At 53.2% G+C, this 23,121-nt stretch overlaps 1 protein-coding gene across 2 annotated transcripts; it reads left to right on the top strand.

The window, feature by feature from the left end:
* The first annotated feature begins 759 nt into the window (after positions 1 to 759).
* Positions 760 to 20,822, top strand: SYNGR1 (synaptogyrin 1). Of its 2 annotated transcripts, none has more exons than XM_086752702.1 (4): positions 760 to 991; positions 12,489 to 12,726; positions 13,918 to 14,063; positions 15,244 to 16,641. In XM_086752702.1, the coding sequence occupies exons 1-4, from the start codon at positions 893 to 895 to the stop codon at positions 15,340 to 15,342; spliced, it is 582 nt and encodes a 193-aa protein (XP_086608828.1). In that variant the 5' UTR covers positions 760 to 892; the 3' UTR covers positions 15,343 to 16,641. The 2 variants fall into 2 exon arrangements, with proteins under 2 accessions (XP_086608828.1, XP_086608817.1); XM_086752691.1 differs by having other exon boundaries at positions 773 to 991; positions 16,502 to 20,822.
* Positions 20,823 to 23,121: the final 2,299 nt, after the last annotated feature.

Genomic DNA, 23,121 nt, shown 5'->3' with positions numbered 1-23,121 from the left:
CCAACCCAAACCATTCTGTGATTCTACAAAAAGGCCAAGGAGCTTGAGCCACCTCTAAGGCTGGATGGCTTCCCCCCAAGCATCCCTCCCTGGTGCTAGTGGCCGTGGTGGTGCTGTGGACATCGGGTAAGCCCAGGTGACTCCGAGGCTACAGCCTCAGGCATGCGAGGTGTCTGCCTCCCAGAGTCAGGGGATCTCCCCAAAATCTGGACTCCCCATATTGGCAAAGAGCCTTTTTCCCACAGCCCCTTCGCTGGGACGCGGTGTCTGTAGGGCGAGGGCTGTTGGAAAGGAGAGCACCACCGGCTGCTCCCCTTGGACACCTGGGTTCCACACAAGGGGAGCAGCCTTGCCTCTCTGTGGGGGCTGCAAGGGGCAAAATACCGGTGCCGGGCTGGGTGGCGCAGGGGTGAGGGAGACTGCGGGTCTGAGCGGGTGGGGGGCTGGCCCCGCACTTCTGTTAGGCCCTACCAAAACAAAGCAGGGCAATCCCTGCTCCCTCTCCCTTTGTGGGGTGCCCTTGTACCGGGGAGGTGTTCACACCTTGACACCCCCCCCCCCGCATACCCCACATGCTCACGCAGTGCCCGCCGTGCCCTCGCCCCCCCAAACAGCCCCCTCCTCACACTCCTGCCCCACGGACACCCCACTCCTTCCTCCCCGCCCCCGTGATGCGGCGTGGGCGGCGGCAAAAGCGGCGGCGGGGGTGAAGGGGGTGGGTGCGCGCTCCCGCCGCGGCGCGTCCCCGTGGACGGGAGCGCGCGGCTCGTCGCCGCCGCCGCCGCCGCCGGGCTGCCAGGCACGGCTGGGCTCCTCGGCACGGCTCGGCTCGGCGCAGCCCGGCACCGCCCGCCGAGCCCCCCGCCCGCCTCCCGCCCACCCCCGCGCCGCCATGGACGGGGGCGCCTTCGGAGCGGGGAAAGCCGGCGGCGCCTTCGACCCGCACGCCTTCATCCGGCAGCCCCACACCCTGCTGCGGCTCCTCTCCTGGGTAAGGCCCCGCACCGGGGCTGGGGGGGGGGGGGTGGGGGGTCGTGCCGGGCTGCGGGGGGGGCGCGGGGCTCCGGGGCGGGCGGCCCCCACCGGCCCCTACCCCGACCTCTCCGCATACCTGCGTGTATATAAATATATATAAACATATAAAATCATTGCTTTACATGTTATATACCATTATGTACTATTATATATTATTATAGTTCTATGCTATTGTGTATTCTATATCTACTGTTATTTATATGTGCTTGAGCACGCATACGTACCCACACGTAGAGATATGCATATGCCCCTTGGTATGTCTCCAGACCTCTGGATCTGTACACGCGCAGATATATACGTATACCCCTCCATAAGCATTTATGGCGCTGTCTCCGTCTACATGTGCGCGTGTGTTCGGATGTATGGATCTGCCTCTGGGTTTATCTATCTCCATAGGTATTTATCTCCGTATATATCCCCCCCCATATGTGTGCACACACAGAGGTACAGCCATATGTACACATATATATCTATCTATCCGTGTCTATGGATATAGGGACATATAGATATAGGGCCATATGTGGTGAGAGCACCCTGATTTGGGGTTTCTTCCCCGGGGAGGGAAAGGGTGAGCCGGGTTGGGGTGCGACCCCGTCTGCATCTCGGCTGCTTTCGGCATGAAGGGGGTGTCTCCTTCCACCCTCCCATGCCGGTGGGTTTATGGTAGGTGCAGGGAGGCAGCGGGATGTGTGGTGATGGGGGGGTGTGGGGGAGCTGGGGGTAACGCTGCAGCCCTGGCGTGGCTCCCAGCAGGTCGGGGCTTGGGAGTGCTGGGCTGTGGCCATACCGGGGCAAGTTGGGGGGGCTCTGGGGGCTGGATGTCGCTCTGCATTTTATCCTCATCCTCTCATCCCCTCAACCTCCTATCCCTGTAAAGCTTTCCCCTCCATAATTTCTGGGGAAGGGGGCAGGGGGAAAAGGGGGTCTAAGGGAGGCGGTGGGGAGGGCGCGGGGTGCCAGGGGGAAGGTCTCTCCCTCATCCCGTGACGCCGATCCCATGGTTGCCCGTGGGGCCGAGGCGTATGAGCAAGAAGGTCATTGGGATTAAGGGAGCGAGAGCTGCCGCACCGAGCTGGCGAGGAGAGATTGAGGTCTCGGCCGGGAGCGGAGAAGGGAGGGCAGGGAGAGGGAGCGAAGGAGACACATGCGCACCAGAGCAAGGAGGAGAGGGGTCAGGCTGGCTCTGGGAAAATAAAATAAAAGCGGTGCCAGGCAAGGGAATTGAGGAGGAAAGGGGAAGGTGGCCCAGCTTGCTGCTGGGGATGGGGAGGCAGCCCTTGTCCTCCCAGCTGGGTGGGTGGGTGATGTCCCCCCTGGGTGACGTGACTCGGAGGGTGGCTGGAGAGCCCCGAGACAGCTGAGGACGTGATTAATGCAGGCACTCTGTCCGTCTGCCCGGGCTTGTTTACACCTACGGCACATCATGCCGGGAGCAGGCTGGCTGTACTGGGGCTGCCGCTGGGCACCGGGCAAGGGGGTACGTGTGCCCCCCGCTGTGGGCAGGTGGACCAGAGCCAGCCTGCGTGCCTGGGGATGATGGATGTGATGTGACCTACAAAGGCTCTCCCGTTGCTAATCTCTGGCAGAATTTCGTCTTTCTCTCTGTCTCTCTTTCGACCTAGTGGCGTTTTTCTTCCCCTTCATCCAAACACTGCGGGATTTTGGCTTCCCAGAGGCGCCAGGTGAAGGAGAGAGAACAGGAAATATGTTTATTTTTTAATTAGGCACCTACTCTGCTTCAGAGTATCTCAGACGTTGTTGGCTTGCTCTCCAAGATCAGCTCCGTGCCCAACAAGGTCTCCCCAGGCAAGGAGCACTTCCTGGGGACCGCATCTCCTTGGGACCCAGGGTTGTTTCCCCGCTGCCTGTCTGACCTTGACAGAGGACAGGACGGGATTTACCCCGAGCAGTTCACTTGGCTGTGGAAATTAAAGTCTTTTTGCAGGAGCTGGAGGTGCTCCAGGTCAGCGGTCCAGCAAGGAAGGCTGGCCTGGCCGTCATGGTGCAAGGCTATGCGTGCACCTCTTCACTCCCAAAATATGAGTTCCTTCTGCTTTTTCACCAGCTTGGTCGTGTCTGTCCTTCCAAGCCTCTCTCCCTCCACAAAGCCAGGGAGCCACAAGCTCACCTCAGTTGTGGTTTTGGTCTTTTTTTTTTTTTTTAAACTTGAGACCAAGAGGGGTCCTCATGGGCATTGAAGTCCTATCTCAGGCTGTCACAAGCCTCAGACCCTTTATGGTTCCTTCCATAACCTGGTTGAACTTTGCTGAAAAAAGACTAGTTCATGGGTTTTTTGCCCTTCTTACTCCCTCTGGGAGAGGATTCAGCAGCTCCAACAGTCAGGGCCTTCCACACTGTGTTAGCGGCTGGGTTTTTATCCATTTGCTTTTACGCTCTTGTGCCCGTCAGTTTAAATGGTGCTTTTCCCTCCCTGGTGTTTTCCTCTGGGTATATTTATAGACCGCGATCACATCCGCACTTAGCCTTTCTGTCGCCGGGCTCTACGAGCCAAACTCTTCTGGTGGTGAAGGGCTCTCCCTCTTGGTGGTCTCTGTGAGAGTCCTTCCTTGCACTCAGTGTGCACGCACCGGAAGCACCTCGCCTGCCATCTCCTGAGATCTCATTTGCTTTTATCTTGCTTGTGGTGTGGGTGGTCCATCGTCTCCCGGGGGCAAGCTGGAGACTCCTTTTGGCCCATTTCATGTGATGAGCTTTCACCGAGAGCAGAAGTTCTCGTGATTGCTTCCCCAGGCAGTGACCTTGTGCTCAGGTCACGCGGCCTTTTTAGCAAGACTTTATGATGGCACGGAGGTGTGTATGGCTTTCTACCAATGGGCAGCAAAACTGGCTCCTGCCCATGGAGTTTGCAGCCCAATTGAGATGGTGGCAAATCTCCAGGGAGAGCTGCAGGATCAGGAGCAGATGGGGTGACTGAAGGTTATTTATGCTGCTCCTTGCTGAGGAGGAGATGGGATAGGTTTGACAAGAAGGATGCTAAACTATGGAAAGAGGTTTGCAATTCTGGAGCATCAGTCCACCATGGCAGCGTTGTGAGGCAGCTCAGATTTCTTGGGTGCTTAGGAAGTCAGGCACAGCAGAATAAGTATGCATCTCCCTACAGAAAGGTTGCTGGTGGTGGTCCTGCAGAGCACCTGTGTCAGGTTTGGATGTTCAACCTCAGCGTGAGACATTTCTCTGCTGCAGATACACTTGCCTGGGTGAAGCTACACCTTGTAGCGCAGGGAGGCAGCCCTACAGAACAGTGCCTCCTGAGCACCTCTGCTGAGAATGCTTCCAAGGACGTCTGGATCTTGCAGTGAGGGGACTTGTCCAGTCTGGCTGGACTGAGGCTTGCACAACAAAAGCAATGTGCTGCTGGGAGATCCCGGAGGCTTCCCCCTCTCTCTGTGGGGAAGGGCAGAACAACCCTCTCTCTATTCCCAGTGGTGGTGAAGAGAAGACAAGCAACTTGCCCTGTTGTGATGGGTGGCTGGGTTTTACTTCAAGTCGTGGTTTTTCAAGGCATTGCTCCACGTCGTGCTGCTTCGCTTGCCACCGGCTGCAACACGGAGGCGTGCTCTGAGCTGAGCTGCATCGCACAGCTGGTGCCTACAATAGACGGGACATGGGTCCACCATGGGACATGGGTCCACCACCATGGTTTTCTACCACCCTGCCATCTAAATCTGCTTTCAGCCACTTAGATGACCCAACAGCTGGAGCTAGTGGTGCTACAGCTGGAGCTAATGGAGCTATGTGACCCACACCGAGCTGGTACTGTGCTACGGTACGTGGCTCCAGGATCATTCCTGAAATAAAGCTGGCAAGCGTGGGCACATCCCTGCATAATGCCGTCGTGCCCTGACCCGCAGTGCTCTCCGCAGCCGGTGCGGGAGAGCTGGGAGGCTCCTTTGCGACCCGCAGGCGTTGGATGCAGCGCTGGCTCCATAAATAAGTAAAATGCTAATTGAAACAGGTTGTTCCAGGTGCTCCTGACTGCTTGGAAACCTGCTTGCTCAAGAAACTGAAGCACTGCTTGATGTAAAAGCCTAACAAGGCAAAATTAACTCCCTTTTTGGAAGCAGGCCCAGCTAGGTGGCTTGAGTGAGAGTATTTCCAACAGCTGCCGTGCAGGCAAAGCAGCCTATTAAAACCAATCAGCCACACAGATTGAGACGCCAAATCTCTCTCTGACGCCAAGGGCATTACCCCTCCAGAGGGAGGTTCAGTGAGGAGAGGCACTGCCTGCCCTCCATCTCCTCCTCCATCACCCACTGCTGTTGCCGTGTCCCCTGGCTGGTGGGAGCATGCAGTTGTTTCGAGCCGGGACGGGAAGCACTGTCCCCTGTCTCTGCAGGCACTACACGTGCCTGGCAGCTCTGCCTGAGCAGGCAAGGCAGGTGAAGGACGGGAACTGCGTCCCTGGCCTCGTCATGACGAGCTGGTGCCTGCGAGCTGGGGGACGGGGACAAGCCCCGGCGTGGCAGGGAGCCTTGTCTCCTGCCTTGCCGGTGCGTCCTGGCTCGCCACAGTGACACCCGGCTTACAACACGCTTTGCCTCTTCCCCCCACATTGCCCATCGCCATATGGAAAGAACACCTGGTTGGGGCTTGCGGTGGCAATTAAACCACCTTAGAGCCCAGGGGCCACGTTAGTCTGAAACTAGCTGCAATGTCCACCCTCGTTCTCTTCCAGCTAAATTTAGCTGAGATGTTCCCTGTGTTCATGGACACATGCTCATGCTCTCTGCTCCTCCGCGTGATATTTGCCTCAGCCACCACACTCGTGGACTGTGTGCTTGCAAGATACGTTGGCACATGGTGAAAGAAACGTAGCAGGTCAAAGCACGTGCTTTCAGTCAAGCCCTAGGTATGGTTCTTCATGGGATCCCCTTCCCTGGGTCAGCTTCAAAAGGGTTTTTGGGGATCGCTGTCACTGGGCTTGGGTGAGAGGCCACGTCAGAAGATGAGCAACAGGTGTGCACAGCTGTGGGGTGATTCGGGGTTGGGTACAACAGGTTGTCACCAGTATAGTATTTCCAGGAAAGATCTTGGAGCGGGAACAAATATCTTGTTAATGGCATTTGCAGATAAAAATCTGAGAAATAGCACATAGGGACCAAAGGCCGTCAGAAATAGATGTAAAAGAATAAGATAATCGCATGCAATCTGCTGTTTCAAAACTTGAGAGGCACACATGTGAAGAGCAGAGAAGCTGCATGGCGATGAGACATGGCAAAGGCAAACGTTTGTGGCCAGACACGGCAGCAGAGAGGACAGGTGTGGCTGTGAGAGGAGCAGGTGCAGGTGGCAGTGGATACGGTCCTCCACCCTAGGTTGGCACAGCCAAGCCAAGGAGGGAGAGATGTGTTGCTAGAAGGAATACTGAACTCTTCCTCATGGAAAATGATGGCAGTCACTTCACTGAGCAGCGACTAGGTGATGTAGGGACCACCTAGAAAGCACAGAAGGTCCTGGATACCACAGTGGAGGTTTGGCCATGGGGAGTTGTTACTTATAGCAGTGGAACAGAGATGCTGTTTGACCATGAGAAGAGCGTTGAGACCTGCGGGACTGGATGGAGCTTCCTGAAGTCGCTCTCTGGAACACAGCTCCCTGTTATACCACTGGACATTTTCCACAGCAAAGTTCTTCCTCCCTCCCCAGGATGGCACGCACGGCTGCTCAGCCTGGGCCTGGCTGTCATCCGAGGCTTCCCGGCTCCCAGGGAGCCCCAGCATCGCCCGGAGCTTGGGCTGCTGTGAGGAGGAAGATCGACCCGGGCACGCGTCTGGCGGAGGCAGAAGGGTTAATGGCCAGTCTGTCGGCTGCCAAGTCATGCGTGGAAAAAAGGCTGGCTGGCCAGGAAAGCCTGTCGGAGATCCCGTGGCAGGAATTAGGGATGCGGAGCCTTTCTCCCCTCCATCACCTGCTACAGCTCAGCCCCAGCTGGGGAGCTGGTGCCACTGGTGCGACGTGGCTGCTGGCCAGGGAGGGTGAGCTGGGAGGGAGGTGCTGGGGTACTCCTGCTCTTCCCCCATCCCATGCTTGGGGGAATCGGGTACAAATGGGTATGGGGAGGCTGGCCCCCTCCAGCACCCGCACAGGGCTCAGACGCCATCCAGACCGTGGGCAGGAGTCCTTGGCTGCCCGTGTGGTGCCGGCGGGAGGGAATAAATAGAGGCCGCCTGTTTCCAAGCTGCCAGTCCCATGCGTATTAAAAGCTGCATATGTTTTCTTCAAAATGAACTACATACAAGTAGATTTAATGATGATGATAATAATAATAATAACCCATGTCTGTGCAGGGCTCTCCAAAGCCTTCCAGAGACTCCATTTGCGAGTGGCTGAATGAAAATGAAAGCCAGATCATCTCTGCCAGTTTATCGCTTGCACTCTCCCCTGCTCTTGCTTGCTTTTTAAACAGATTTATTCCTTGTCACTACCAGATCAGACACAGAAGAGGTTATTGCTTTATTCTGCCCGAGGTGGATTTGATTTGAAGTCCCAGAAGGAATATTATGCCACCAAACTATCTCCTCTCGAGAGTAAAATAAAAACGGGGTTTGAGAGAGGGAGAGGCAACGTGCAATGCGACAGAGCCCATGATGGGAGGGCACTGCAGCGAACCCGAGCAAGTGGCTCAACCAAAACCGTTTTCAGCCTCATCCCTGCCACAATCATCGTGGGGATCTCGGGAATGAAGTCAGGAGGCAGTGTGACCAACTCCTGGGATGAGGTGCAGGAAAATCCTAGTGCACCGCCGGAGGCTGGCTGTGCTGTGCCTCCATCACATGATGCTCAGGAGCATCTGATGCATGGCTGGGGACGGGCAGCCTGGTGGAAAGGCTCACATGATGCTCAGGAGGTTTCACCCGGCTTTCTGCAGGGCTGAGCCTGCAGCAGGGAGGTGGGGAGGAACCGGAGAGCCTCTCCTTTGAAGACTCATCTCTCGCCTTTGCCTCTGGCAAAACCAGATCACCCAGTTCAGTAAAAGGAAAAAAAAAAGGTCTTTTATGGTGGGATGCAGCCTTTTGCCTGTTCTCCACTTTTCTTGCTGTCCCCTGCGATGGCCAGTGTGAGCCCCTTGAGAAACTGGGACAGGGAAATTTTCAGTCTCTCCCCATCTCTGCCCTGTAATGCTTAGCATTATGTTCATTTTGCTGCGTCTTTTGGCAAGTTGCTCTGTCTGTCAGCACTGCAGCTGGTTCTGGGCTTTGCTTGATGTCTTGGAGCTCTTTGATGAAAACAGCAGTCTAGGAAAATCATTGCAATGACCTGTGTGGATGTGATGTTTAAGGAGCGGTGAAGTCAAGAAAAGCCAGGTCCCAGCAGCAACGCTGAGTTGGTCAGATCTTCTCCAGGTGCTGTTTTCTGTCCCTTTTGTCAAGTGTAGCTGAATATATTACTGCTTATTAAATGCGCACCTCCAGACAGGCCGCACACCTGCCCAATTAGCGTTGCTCTTGGAGGCTTAAGGAAACCCTCTCAACCTAAAAACCTAGTTACTTCAAGTAACTTAAGCAGCCTCACTGAAGACAAGAGGCCACCGAGCTGCACAAAGCTAGGGATGGCTGGCTGGTTTTCGTCGCCAAGAGTAGGAGAGCGGCCAATGATCCCCCTTTGCGGAGCGGAAGGGTGGGCTGCGTTTGGGAGTGTCGGAATGCGGGGCTTTGTGCCCTGCTCCTGTCTGCCTTCGGACAAGTCACTTCCCTGCATCTCCATCTCCTCCAGAACCCTCCACCTTCTCCTCCCCTTCTCTTCACAGCTGGATGCGTATGTTGGACCATTTTAGTAGTGGCTGTAGGCGAGGCCTTGTGCAGCGAGGTTTCGCTATGCCAAACGGGTAGAAGGAACAAGCAGCGGTAACGCCGAGGGGCAGGAGGCTTGTGCCGGTGCTGCTGGTTGCTGGCATTTCTTCAGAAGTGCTGCAGATGTGATGGGAATGGGAACGTAAATGCTTCGTCTGTGCAGACTTGGTGCTTTGTTTATAATCCAGGCAGCATGCGTACTGCACCTGCTGCCTGGATCATCTTTGCAAGGATTGTGAAATCAAGGAAATAAAAAATACTTGCTCTTTCTAAGATGACTTGCTGTGTCAGTGAGCTTCCACCCACCCACCTCCTTACCCAGAAGAAGTGACTGCTGTGGATTAAGAGTGCCACAGTTTCTTCTGAGGGCTGTGAGATCTGGCTTTTCATAATTTTTTTTCTAGAAAATTGTCTGTGCAACCATTGCAACAGCCTCTGGGTACAGACATCACGAGGATAAAATGGGTGACACTATCTGTTGGCAGCAGCAGCAATTTGCGTCTTTTCCCGCTCCAGCTCTGCCTGTTGGTCTGAAACCTCTGGTTTGAGCCTGCCCGTTCTTGCCCAGTCTCTGTTATCCAGTCCAGCTCAAGGCTTCTGTGCAGAGCAGATCCTTACGGCATTTTGCTGCGCTGTGAGGGCAGTGGTAGGCTGGCAAAGGGAGCAAACCCTTTCCACTGCCACTGACCTTGTCCTCTTCGCAGGACCAGTGAGCGGAGCACGGACCAGAGCTGATACCAGTAGTGAGGAAAACATGGATAGAAGGAGACATCCCTTAAGCTACTGTCCTTTGGTCCGTAGAAGGCTTTCCTAAGGACAAAGACTACTTTGGGGTGGCTGTTTCAAGACACAGAAGATAAGCATCCGCAGTGACTTGTTCTGCTCACAAATGAGAATACCCTGAGTGGAATGTCCCCAGAAAACTCCTAAGATCAGATGCTTGCCAGTAGATCATACCCAGGGCATCTCCAGGCTGTAAAACAGGTTTCTCTTCATACGAGATAAGTTGTGGCATCTTGGCTGACTGAAGATGGAGAAATTAAGTTAGGAATGCCACTCTGCTTGAAATTTTAGGGAGAGGGAGATGTTCTTCTGATCTCATGACTCTAAGCTGTGTCTTCACAGAGGGCCAACACGGATAGGTATAAAGGGGCAAATGCAAAAAGGAACGATTCTGCTTCTTCACTTGCAGGTGAGAGCCCTTACAGGCCAGCAGCAAACCCAAAGATAAGAGCAGAGGGAAGATGTGTATCAGGATAGAGCAGAGTGAACTGAGGTGTCTCTGGGAAGAGGCCATTGCAGGTTCATTTCACCCAAATGAATAAGCAGAGACGTGCAGTACAGCTCATTGCAAGGGTTGACCTGACTCAGGGAATTAACATTTTACCAGTTTTGAGCCCTAAACCAAAACTGAACAACAGATTGCACCACTTTTGAGGCTGTTTCTCATATTCCAAAGAGAAGATACACTTTCTGTCTAGTGCTGTGGAAAACAGGGCACCCACTTTGTAATCCCAGTATATGGAGGTTGGTACTTCAGGTGGCAGCATCAGCGCTGGTCACAGCCTCACATTGGGATGTCGCTTCAGGAGTCTGTCAGCTCCCCCTCAGGTTAGAGGAACGCGGTGTTAACTGCCAGTGGTCCCAGGCAGATCTGTCAGCCCAGCCTGTTGAGAAGGTGTGCGAGACTTCCCACTGAAAGAGCCTGGCTGTAATTGTGTGCAATTTTGCTGCTTTCCAAACTGTTCAGGCTGAAATTTTGAAGACCAGACTTTTGCTTCAGGCAAAAGAGATTTCTATTTAATTTTCCTGGTCAATTTCTGCAAAGTATGATCAATCTCTATTTTCAAGAAGAAAGAGGAGGAGAAATCAGTCGTTTTACTTCTAAGCTTAAAAAGCTCTTGTGAACTTTCAGAGAACCCATACAGTCCCCATGCTTAGGAGCACCAGCTTCCACCTTTTTCAGTTTGCTCCAGTGTGTCAAAAATACGCCCAATCTCAGCGATCCAAGTGTGACCCAATTATGAGCTTTGGGGTGAAAAAATAATATTGACGTTGGTGGATACTTGTTAGAGTTTGGCAGCTGAAATATGGTCAGTGTTGAGTTTCTGCCCAAGGGCTGTTGGGGATTGTGAGTAAGGTTTTTCCTCTGGTTCTTGATGCCACAAGTGAAACAGGTCTGTGCTGTGGATCTCAGGCATCCAACCCCACCGATGACAGATGGTTTATTGGCTTGGTATTAATCAACAGTTAATTTTCCCTGCACTCACAAAGCTGCTTCTCTGCTTTCTGGGTTGTCTGCCCTGTCCTTTTCTGGTGCTTGGTTGAGTTAAGCGGTACTGGGGTCCTTCTGACCTACCAAACCCTTAAAGCTACCTCCGCTCCCTGCAGAAGATTTGGCCACCTTATCTTCTTGTGTGCTGCTTCTCCTTGGGGACTGGGTGGTGGCTCCAAGGGTGCCAGGCTCCTGTTGCACAGACAATTCCCAGTCTAGCAAGAGTGCTCTGGTGATGTCCTGGTGCACGTTGTATGAATGTTCACCCCATGCCTGAAGTTCTGTTTCCCGTCTGCCTGAGGCCTTCGCAGGCAGCCTGCAGATGAGCTGTTCCTACTGAGGGTCCCAAAGTGTCCTGCAAAGAAAAATCTGTGTCTGTGGCCTTAATCTTCCCCTGTTTCTCCTGTGGCTGTGAGGGGAAGCTATTTAGTTGAGATGCGGGACAGGGGCTGCTGTAAATAGCTCTCTACTTTGGTGAACCTGCTGCGTCAGAGAGGGACAGCCTTCTGGCAGGCGACGCAGGCTAAGCTTGTGAGTGAAGATTAGACTGGCAACGGCGGATTATGACATTTCTACCTGGACTCTTCCTTAATTCTACCTGATTTAAAATAACATGCAGTGGCGGTGACGGGTAGGAAGGACTCATGGTGGTCCTGACAGGTGGACCTGGATGGGGGAGTGTTTGACCCATGAAATCCATGGGGAAGGCCGGAGGATGTTGGCTTATGGGTGAGTGGGCAGGACAGGTGGTGACATGGGCTGGGCTGATGGAAAACTGGTGGAGAGAGGTGTGTGACGTGTGGGGAGATGGGGGGAGTGGGAGCCCGGCAGAATGGAGCTGCGGAGCAGGCAGGGCTGTGGATTGTGGGAGGGTGGATGGGGAAGAGTGTAGTAGCTGGATAGATAAAATTAGTGAACAAATGCGTGGTAGAAACAATGAATTCCTAGAAGAGAAAGGAGTGGGTGGTAGAATAAGAGCAGACTAAGAGGATTTCCACTACTTGGGGCCCTTTTACAGAGGCACATGCACCAAAACCACATCCCAATTGACACTCCATGTCACCTCCCTGTGTGTCTGTGGGAAGTCACCCTTACTCCAAACTGCGACCGCTTTACATCACTTTTAGATCAGATGGATAAAAAGGCTCAAAGTGTCCTATTTTAAGTTAATCCTCAGAAATAAAATGAGACCATCTCCTCAGTAAATTCCCTGTGGCTACAGCTCAGGCAAGGCAATGGGATGGGAGCTCAGCAGTTCAGAGAGGTGCCTGCAAAGGGTGTCTGTCCCCTGCCGAGCTCTGCTCCTTTGTGCTCGTCCAGAGAGATGGGGCTTGCCCTGATGTGTCTCCTGCTTCCCTCCCCGCCAGGTGTTCTCCATCGTGGTGTTCGGCTCCATTGTCAATGAAGGGTACGTGAACCGTCTGGACGAGACAGAAGAGCACTGCATTTTCAACCGCAATCGCAATGCCTGCAACTACGGCATTACCGTGGGTGTCCTCGCCTTCCTCAGCTGCCTTCTTTACCTGGCTCTGGATGCCTACTTCCCGCAGATCAGCAGCGTCAAGGACCGCAAGAAGGCAGTACTCTCGGACATCGGAGTCTCGGGTGAGCTTCCTGGCCAGTTGGCCACAGCGCCCCTCTCCTCCGCCGGCAAGGGAGAGGGAGGGAGCTTCTGCCGCCTTGCAGGCCAGGTCTCTGCTAGCAGGAGGTCTTTGGGTTCCTTACTCTCTTAAGCCTTCTCTCTCTCTCTTTTTCTTTCCCTTTCTCTTCTTCTTAGCCAATCTGGCTGATGCCTCTCTACTCTTCTCCATAGGCGTAGCTCAGGGAGCCTTTAGGATCAGCAGGTCTTGCCTCCCTGCATGCTTGTGCTTGCTAAGGCCAAGTGTTGATGCCTCTGGAGATGGTACTTTCTTCTTTAACAGCTTCAGGTGATTGAACCCTGTATATTTTAACATTAAAAAAAAGGGTTGAGGGTTTCATGCAGGCTGACTAAACCAGTCCTCCTAGGTCACTTGGCCTTCCCCATGTGAATAGCTGTGCAGGACCTCACCCAGCCCTGAGGCTTGTTCTACCTTACAGTCAGATCTCTCCACCCCTGGTAGTGTGTCGAAGTGACAGACGGAGTGATGGTGCGTGTGCATGCTTAACGCCAGTCAGCAGCATCACGAGGAGGTGCTTTGCTCTTGTGCCGTGATCCTGAGTCGCTCTTCTGGCTTACTCCAGCCATACAGGCAAACTTCTCCACGTCGGGGTTCCCCCACAAAGTTTGTCAAAGGGGCCACAAGTGGAGTGAGGGCAGGATTGGGTGCAGGATCCTTAGCCTGTGCTGTCCAGAGCAAAAGCTGGTCTCTGTGCCACTGCAGGACGGCTGCTTCCTACTCTTCTGCAGCTCCCTTGGAAGGAATCGCCTTTTGCTTGTCCTTGCAGACCAGGGTTGCAAAGCAGTGGCTGTTTCAGAGAGCCCAGGTGATCGCTCCTGTACTGGAAGCCCTTCAGGCTCCCTCCCAAGGACAAATGCAAGTCCTGTGATCAATCCAAACACAAGCAAACAAACCCTCCTGAGGTACTTTCTGCAGACACTTATCGTCACCTTGACAATTTAGCCATTGGTGAGCTTGCTAGCTCGCTTGGGCTTAGACGGGCTGCACAGTCAGTTTGGCCCAGACTGCAACACACTGGTGGGTCTCATAGGGTTGAAGTTTCTAAAGAAACGTGATGATTTTATGTTCTGTTCACATGTGTCTTCTTGATGTCTCTCCCCTCCTGCTTTGGTATGCTGGTGGTGGTCCATCCCAGCCTTTTGGGCATTCCTCTGGTTCGTTGGCTTCTGCTTTCTGACCAACCAGTGGCAAGCTTCAAAAGAAGAGGACAACCCACTGAACGAGGGAGGAGATGCAGCCCGAGCAGCTATCACGTTCTCGTTCTTCTCCATCTTCACCTGGGTGAGTACAGCAGCCATGATGTTGGATCAAGTGTCTTCTGCACCGTATTAGCTTGTGGGGAATGGAAGGTGACTGGCTGAGAGTGATCTCCTCTGAGATCTCAGTTCACACGGCTTCTGAGAAGGAAAATCAGGAGGGGAGGTGGTTAGGAGGTAAATGTAGGAAACAAGGACTCAGAAACTTACCTGGAAGAAGGTGATAGAGCATTAATAAGCACAATGGGAAGGAGGGTCCCATATCCCACTAAGGAGTGTCCTTGACAAACCTCTGATATGACCTTGGACAAACCAGCTCCCCAGGCATCGTTTTCCCTGTGCGTCAGAGGACTTTAACAACATTTTCACCTCACAAATACTAAGCAGAGAAGGGAGCTCCAGGGTGGGGGCTGCAGCCATCTCCCTCCCTGCTTTGCTCCCATCACGTGAAATGTCATCAGTAGCCATAAGATGCTGCGATGATCGGCATCCCTCTGGGCTCTCCCTCTGCACCCATGGCTGCAGCACCGCCCCACTGGGTCACCTCTTAGGAAGGTGATGGTGCTGCCTTTCAAGACTGCCCTTTCCCTAGCAGTTCTTTATTGTTAGTTTCCTGGAAAAACTGTGTGGTGTGCAATATAAATATCCCCTATGATTTCCTCCCACCTCTGAAAGCACCAAGCCTGAGTGGTTTTTGTCTGAAGTGACAGGATAGCGCCAAGCAGAAAAGCATTTGGGGCCAGTAAGTCCATGCATAAGTCCTTGTGGCTTTATCTTCTCCTCTCCCTACAGATCTTAATATTGGGCAGGGGCTGGGTAGGAAGGGTGCCGTAAGATGACAAGGCTGTCAGAGAAGAAGGGGGGCTGCTAAGGGTTGTGCGGTCAGTACCCTCACCAAGCAGGGGCAAGGGACAGCAGCGTGTGTGTCCCCACCATGAGCTGCACTCAAGTGCTGCCGAAAGCCCCTTGCAAGCTCCAGCAGAAAGCGTGATAAGGAGCAAGGCTTTTGCAAGGGGTCCCTCGGAACCCTTTTTGAGGTGCCACCACCTGCACCTGGACCTCCAGTCCTCCCCCATGCATGGCCTTGTGAGTGGCTAAATAGACATCCTCTTTCCCTGGTTCCCCAGGGGTTTTATTTCAATCAAATGCTCTGGTTTGCTCTTCCTTACTGATTCTCCTCCCCACACCCCTCTCTCTCCTCACAGGGCTTCCTCACATTTCTGGCTTTCCGGAGACTCAGAGACATTACTTTTCAGGAAGAATACAACACCCTATTCCCTAACTCCCCATCCTTGCTGCCTTAGTGCCCTCACTGATGGGGAAATTTGGGGGAGGGGGTGGAGGGATGCAGCTGAAGGAGGTTACTGAGCAGAGATGGTTCCAACGCCCTGACCAAGGGTGTCTGGTCATTGCAGGGCATGGGGTGGGACATGAGCCATTGAACTGGAGTGGGGTTGTCCACTGAACAGGGCATCTCCCTCTGGAGAGTTGGAACTGGATATTTCTCCTCATCCTCCTCTGCTCTCTTCTCTCCCTCACCCATACCCTAACTAATGCTGCGTAACACCGCTGTGCCTTTCTTTTGATGACTGCTCAGACCTAATACTTCAGCCAGGAGATGCCCTCTGCCCCCACCACTTTATCTCCTTCATTTCCTCCCAGCCGTTATTCCCCAAAAACCTCTCCCCCTGTCACCTGCTAGACTGCTTCCCTGTGTCAGGGATGCTCTGGGACAACGGGCCATGCCTGCTGGGATCCGTGAGGCTGAACCCTGTGCCGGGGCTCCCTCAGTCCCCCAAAGGGTATCCTGCCTGCAGTGCCTGGGGCAGGAGGCAGCACTGCACTTGCTAACCGTTCCCTGGTCTGGGAAGCAGCTGCCTTGCCTCCTGCTGCTCTTTCCCAAGGTCTGTGCTGCATCGTACGGATGTTGGCTGTTGAAGGGGTTACAAGGGGCTACCACTACTTTGCTACTCCAGATCAAATCCCACTCTCCTTCCAGGCCTCCACAAGCAGAACAGCTGCATACATCCTGCCCGGCAGACGAACCTTCTGCGGTGTTGCTGAGGCAGATTGCCTTCCCAGGGGTAGGAGGGGCTGAACGGGATAACCACTTCCCAACTGAGCCTCTGCGACCTGTGCCACATCAGTGAAACCCCACCACCGGGCAGGAGGTGCCCAGCACACCCCAGAGACAGCGGGAGCCCCGGCAAGCTGCACGCAGCCAGCTGGGCTCGCAGCCTTCCCTGTCCAGCCCTCTCCCGGCAGGCTCCTGCTTTCTGTGGGGCATCCTGAACCTCCGTGCTCATGGAAGGGTTTCACCGGCGGTTTGCAAAGCAGGCCTCATGCACTAATCCATAACCACTACTAACCCCACTTTTGTTTGTTTCTCTTGGTGTGTTCCCCCTCTCTTTCTCTCCTCCCCTCTCCGCTTCCCATCTCTTCCCTCCACCTCCTCCCTTAAAGGTGGGCCAGGCATTCCTGGCGTATCAGCGTTTCCAGCTGGGTGCCGATTCGGCCCTCTTCTCCCAGGACTACATGGACCCAAGCCAGGACTCCGGCATGCCTTATGCTCCCTACACGAACGAGGAAGATGCTACAGATGCGGTGGGGACGTACCAGCAGCCCCCTCCGGCAGATGCTTTTGACACCGAGACACAGGGGTACCAAACGCAGAACTACTGAGCCACCGATGCCCCTTTCCCTTCCCCTTTCCCTTCTGCCCCCTTTCCCACTGCCGGCAGAAAGCCGAGGCACAAACCAGACATGTGCGTAGAGGCACAAGAGGTGGCTCTCAGCTATGCTCCAGCCTTCTGGGTCATCTGTTTTTATTTATCGTTTTTAAAAAAGGAAAAAAAAAAAAAAGAAAAAAGAGTTTCCCAATCACCTCCTCCTTCTCCTCCCCCCGAAACTACCCGCCGGAACCAAATTCTTTCAAAATCTGTCACCATGTTGTGACAGGAAGGTCCCCCCTTTCCTCCTCTCCCTCCTGCCTTGCTGTGGAGGGCAGAGTGCGGCCGGTGGGCTGGAGAGGGGCGATGGCACGGGCAGGGCAGAGGAGAGGGTGCTGAAGGAAGAAGGGAAGGAGTGAGAGGAACCAGGGATCTTCCTAGAAGAGATGGTGTCACTAAAGGCTGGAGTAGATGTGGGAGCATCCGAATCAGGCCAGAGGGCCTGGTGGCTCAGGGAGGGGGACGGTGCTGGAGTCAGCATGCAGGAGTGCGAGGGTGGAGGAGGGGCTGGAGAGGAGCGAGAATGGTGTCCCCCATGCAAAGACGGGGGCTTTACTCTGCCACACGCTAATGAGGGAGGGGTGCTTTATTTTTAGAGGGTTTGGGGAGAAGTGGTATTGGGGGGGGAGCACAAAGAGATAAAATGGGAAGGGAAGGAGGAAGATTTGCGGGTACAATCAAAAACCACAGGTACATCTGTAGGTCACAGCAGGAGATTCGGCGGAGCAGAGGGGCAGTGCTGTGAGAGTCACTCCTTTGCCAGCCCCCTTGGATTGAGGTGGAGGTGCTTCCCCTCGCCTGTACGTCTTGCTCGCCACTCTTCTCAGGCTTGTGTTTGGTGAGGCAGGAGGGGAGCCATGCCCAGTCCCCAGCCCCCAGGCACAGTCCCTGTGGGAAGAAAGATGGAGGAGGTGGGCTTCTAGGGAGTCCCGAGAGCCCCCGTTCCCAGCTGGGCTGGTTTGAGGGGGAGAGGAGAGCTTTGCCATTTTACCCTGAGCAGGAGGAGGAGAAGAAAGCCAGTTTCACTCCTCACGTCCTGCTGAAGCCTCCTCCATTCCTCTGCTACCACAGTTCAAGGCCTCTTTGTAACACACAGGAATGGAGCAGGACCCCCCCCTGGAAAGAAACAACGCTGCTGGGATGGCCAGGGTGCATCTGGCTCTTGCACGGGGGTGCAACCAAGCGGGGAAGGGTCCTGCTCCGTGCGGCTGCGCTTTGCCTCCCACTCAGGTGGGGAGGAGGTCTCGGCATGCAGAGAACTGGTTGAGGCCAGACTGAGCTCTCCGAAAACTGGTCTTACTGTGTACTTTACGTAGACTACAATACCTTAGTGCGTCTTCTGCAGCACCTCAGATCCTGGCTGTCTTCAAAGCCTCACCTAGGTGGCAGTAGTGACTCAGACAGAGCTCGCATGGCCATCACTCCACACTCACGATTTCGCTTCAAGGAGATGTGGCTGTGGAAGCACACTCGTTATTCCAGCAGAGAAGTAAGGTCTATGTGTGAAGACGGTCCCTAAAGGGAAATAATTCAGCAATAGCCACCTGGACAATTCTCCCCAGCACAGACATCTCAGAGCACAAGAAGCGGGGTATGCCTTGCAGCAGCAAGGAGCTCCGTCCCCCAGGCAGCCACCCTGCTCCACGCAACACTGGCCCCAGTAGCTGAGATCAGGGGCAGATCCAAAATCCATAGGAGATCCCCCTGAGCATCCAGCCTATTCCCCATAGCACCCTTAGGAGTCGGGAGGATGGGATATGGGTCTGGCCTGCGGTTGTATGAACATCTCACTGAAGGACACCGAAGTTGCCAGTCCTTCCCCTCCTCTCCAGCTGTTCGAAACAACAGGGAAGGGGGCAGTTGTTCTCCGCTGTAGATAGGCACCGTTTCTACCTGCTCCTACCAGCAGACTTCTGCTGCTGGTGGTTGTCCCCATGGCTTGTCCTCCCCATGGCTTGCGCCCCCTTGCTGGTGGTTCACCACTGGTGAGGATCGGAGAGGGGGACCAGCTAGACCCATGGACACACCAGGAGGGACTGGGCACACATCCCTTGCTCTGTGACTGTGAGTGAAAGCAATACTGTAAATAGGAGAGGTATTTTTTTGGAGGGAAGCCCCTTGGGCTTCTTTTTCTGTGGGCTCAGCCTAATATTTAGGCTTGGGAGGGGGTTACTTTATTGAGAGAGGTTCGTTATGACTGTGGCTGTTGGGGGAGCTCCCTCCCATCCACCTCTTCTGCTGGGGGAGAGGAAAGAACAAATGATGAGGGAGGAGGAGAAAAAACAGTTGTACTCACCCAGACTCATCTGTGTCATCCTTCGTGCTTTTGTTTTGGATGTGTGGGGGGAACCAAGAGGAGGAGGAAGCTGCAAATAACCAGCCCTCAGCACAGAAATGTGTTGTACTTTTTGGGAGGAACAGCCCATCACCTGTCCCCTCTCCTCGGTGACGGAGTGAGGGACCAGGTGCCTGAGGAGAGGTACGGGCTATATGTCTACCTGGGGCTCTGTTTTGGGGTGTAGCATAGGAGTACTTTACATGCCCCTTCTCCGTTACGTAGATGGCTGAACACCATTTGGGGCTGACTAACAAGCAAGCTTTTCTTTATCCCCTTCGGCTTGCTTCCCTCATGTAACCAGCTGATGGGCTCCAGTGGGCTTGAGGTAGGAATGAGCCTCCCCCTCAGAGCTGGCGCTTCAGTGAGACATGAGCCAGGTGGCTTCATCCTGGGTGACTGTCCCTCTCTCTGTCCCTTTCCTCCTTGCTTTGTGTCGTAGAAAAGGCATTGGTATGGCAGGGGATGCTGTAACAGGAGATACCTGGGTAACTTCCTGGTTTTGTTTATGGGAGAAGACATAATCCCCTTGGGTTGACGTGCTTTCAGCCTTTGCAGTGGAGGGTTGGTGGTGACAAACCTGGGGATGGGACTCTCCTTGTTTGCATGTAGCTCTTCAAAGTGCCATTTCCAGTGGCATTTGGCTGGTTCTGCAGCTGATGAGAGATACCGACCTACCCAAAGGGTTGGTTATCTTATCTTGGGTGCTTCTGATAAGGTGCTGCCGATTTCTGGTGATCATAGGCAAGACCCGAGTAGCTGGCTGGGATGTGTCCCTTTTAGATCCTAAACATGGGTGAGATCAGCCCCACTCTAGGGATTAGGAGATCAGAGGGAAAGCTGTATAAGCAAAACAATAAGGCGGCTTTCTTCTCCCTCTGCCATTTGTCCGGATTACAGAGGATTACGTGTCCCCTGTTGGGAGCAATGGCCCCTTGATGTCTTCTTATCTTACGAAGCTTGCAAGTAAGGCACTGTTTTGTGGAAGCAGAGGCTGTGAAGGGCAAAGGGATGATGAAACTTTGCCCCAGTTCTGCCTGTGGCTTCGGCCTCCTGACGTGTCCTCATTCCCAGCTCACGCACGTCCCCACCACACTGTCCATCAACTCATCACATGCGCTTCCCCTCCGCATTATTCCTGGCAGTTCCCTCAGGGGACGAGGCATCTTTGTGTCCCTGCACCCTCACAAGCACTTGGGAGGACCCGGGAAGGCAGCGTTGCAGGGTGGTTCCCACAGGAGTCTCGGCTCCTATCCCGAGAGCGGGTACAAGGCAAGGAGCCCAGTGAGGCCACCTCACACAGCAAATCCAAACCGTCCATCCAGACAACTCCCTGCTGCCTGCGTGGCATCGCGAACACCACCTGGGCTGCCCTGCCCCTTCCCCTGCCACATTACTGCCTGTGTATAGTATATATATTATATATATATATTTAAAAAGATGTATAATATAAAGCTATACATATATACGTATATACGATGACTCATGGATGGCCTGCCGCATACAGGATCCCCTGAGTGGTCTTGTCTAAGCCCGAGTGTCCCTTCACCCCCTCCTCCCCCTCCGTCCCTCGCCCCGGTCCGTTCCGAAATCCAACTACAGCGAACCCCGCCACCTCGGCACCTGTGTTTACAATGTCCTATATATTTGTGGTTAACAAAGTGAAGGTGGTAACTACTGGTGTCTCAATAAAGTTATGACGTTCAAAATAACCAAACTATATGAAAAAAAAAAAAAAAAAAGGTCTGGTCTGGATTTTCTTCTTTGGGGAGGGACGGGTTTGTTAAGAGAGCAAGGCTCCTGTGCTCCTGCAAGGCTGGTCGGCAAGTTTAGTGACAATCACTGGCTTGGATGGAGGAAAGACACCTGAAGAACTGCCCTTACTGAGATACGTATTTCAGCTAATGGTTGCTTGTTTTGCTTGGCCTAAGGTTCAGAGCGCACACAGTGCCAAGTGTCTCTTACCTGATCGGCAGGAAAACATGAGAAGGGGCTTGACGTGCCATATTAGAAGGGGATTCTCATTGTGAAAGGGATATGGCTATAGGAGGTGTGGGTGGGGGACATACAGGAATATAGGACACAAACCTGTATGAAAATTAACATTTTGCACACCTGGGGAAGCAGGACTGTTTATTCTTTTGATGTCTCTTTACCTCTATTCTTCTATGTGTGACCATGGCTCAGGTGTCTGGCGTGGTGCACGTTTTCAAAACATGACCAAATACCGGGAAACGAGCTCTCAGGGCACTGCTGAGAGTGGTGTCAGTAATCGATAGTCCACCATTAAAAAGGATCTAATTTCAACGGGCTTTGCAATAAAAAGAAAATTAAAAATCCCATCCCATGCTGATGCTTAGGGAAAGCTTCCTTCTCATCTCCTTTTAATTAGCCTGTCACCTGAATATCACATTTCCCAGCCCTTGTGCAGTTTGAGGACAGTAAGCAGACGCACATGATGGTGAACAACCAGTCCTCCAAACTGTCTCCCCTCTTGGGGACAAAACTGAGCACATAAACACTGTAGCCTCACCTCAGATTATATGCAAAAGTCATGACAGACCCATCTGTTTCTTGAGTAATCTTTCTTTGGACAAAGACCCTTCCTACAGTCACAGCTTTAGGGGTGGAAGTGGTGTGGAGATACCATGCCCACAGAAAGGCAAATAAGGTGGAGTTAAAAACTGGTGAGACAAGACGTTGCCAAAACCAAGCATTTACAATGAAGACGACTCCAATATTACCAGTTGTAATAATTTGAAATGTATTTAATTTTGCTTTCTGGTATTTCAAGCTCTTATGAGTCATGTTTTGAAGCTTCTCCCTGCAGCCATGACATCTAGAAACATAACTCTATTATAAAGTTGTTTTTTAAAAAAAAAAAGTTCACATAATCCCAGTTTGTTTAGTGTTTCATAGAAGTAAAAAAAAAAATCATATGCTTTGGCACAACTGAAACAACTCCATTTCCCTCCCCCAAAAATCCAGCTGGCCTAAAGCTCTGTACAAACTCTGTTTTGCAGTGGTATTTGGCTCTGTCTTGGGCAGATCAGCACTCCCTCACTTCCATTCCCCCTTCCGCTGGCAGTAGCTCTCCACATTGACTCTCCAGCTTTCTGGAGGGTGCTGGGAGAAGGAAGCTGCTGTCTCTTCTCTGTCTCCAGCTCTCCTTATTTCTTTAGTGCTTGTTCTCTCTACTGCTCCATCTCCATTTCTTCACCTTTCCAGCCTGCCTGGGAATAGCAGTCCACAGAGGAGCGAGGAGAATTAGGGCATCTGCGCCTGTGGGAAGCATCAAGCTGGAGGTGGTAGAGGCAGCTGAGGAGAGCTCAGGGTGCAGTTGCGTGAGGGTTTGCAATGCCGCCCCCTCTACCGTTCCTTTCTGTAACGGTCCGCCGTAGGAGTTGAGCAAGTGCAGTTCTGTCAGAGAACAGAACTGCACTTTTTTGCCATATCACCTCCTGCAAGCCTTGCCAAAAATCATGACTTTCCTTTCCAGCTCCAGCCTCTGTTATCATCAAAACAAGGCAGAAAAAAAAAAAATCCTCCCTAAACATATCTCGCACAAGACCAGTAGAGAGAAACTAAATGATGTGATGGCTTCTGCCAGCGATCCTGTGTTTGCTTCCCGTTGTACGTGGTTTCTGAGCGCCTACAACAGCCCTGCGCTGGGGCTGCCCTACGCTCCCTGCTCTCCACGGCTCCTTGTTCAATCCTGTTGTTCATCTTTTATCCAGCAGCCCAGCAGTGACCATGCTTCTTCCTTTGCTACAGAGAAAGCATTAGTAAGAACAGGAAGGCAGCAGTACAGCTTGGCACCAGAAATACTGTGCGTATAATCCCCACCTTTAGGGGCAGAGAAGCAATGAGAAACAATAAATATACAAAGAAAGAGAGGGAGGAATGAGAAATATGGGAGTTTAACGTGAGAGAGGGAGCTGTGGATCTGGTAGTCACTGAATCACATAATTCATGTATTGGTGCGTGGATGATGAGGTTCAGTGAACCAATATCCTGCA

This window comes from Chlamydotis macqueenii, chromosome 1, assembly GCF_036417535.1.
Source record: "Chlamydotis macqueenii isolate bChlMac1 chromosome 1, bChlMac1.mat, whole genome shotgun sequence".
Classification (NCBI taxonomy): Eukaryota; Metazoa; Chordata; class Aves; order Otidiformes; family Otididae; genus Chlamydotis; species Chlamydotis macqueenii.
Note: the sequence above shows the minus strand (reverse complement) of the source record. Positions and strands in the feature narration are given on the sequence as shown.

Bases quoted from the DNA above. Each gene is read 5' to 3' on its own strand.
- SYNGR1 (XM_086752691.1), top strand. From the start codon at position 893: ATGGACGGGGGCGCCTTCGGAGCGGGGAAAGCCGGCGGCGCCTTCGAC. The intron at 992-12,488 runs GTAAGGCCCCGC...CCTCCCCGCCAG, and splicing joins TGCTGCGGCTCCTCTCCTGG to GTGTTCTCCATCGTGGTGTT. The intron at 14,064-16,501 runs GTGAGTACAGCA...CCTCCCTTAAAG, and splicing joins TCTTCTCCATCTTCACCTGG to GTGGGCCAGGCATTCCTGGC.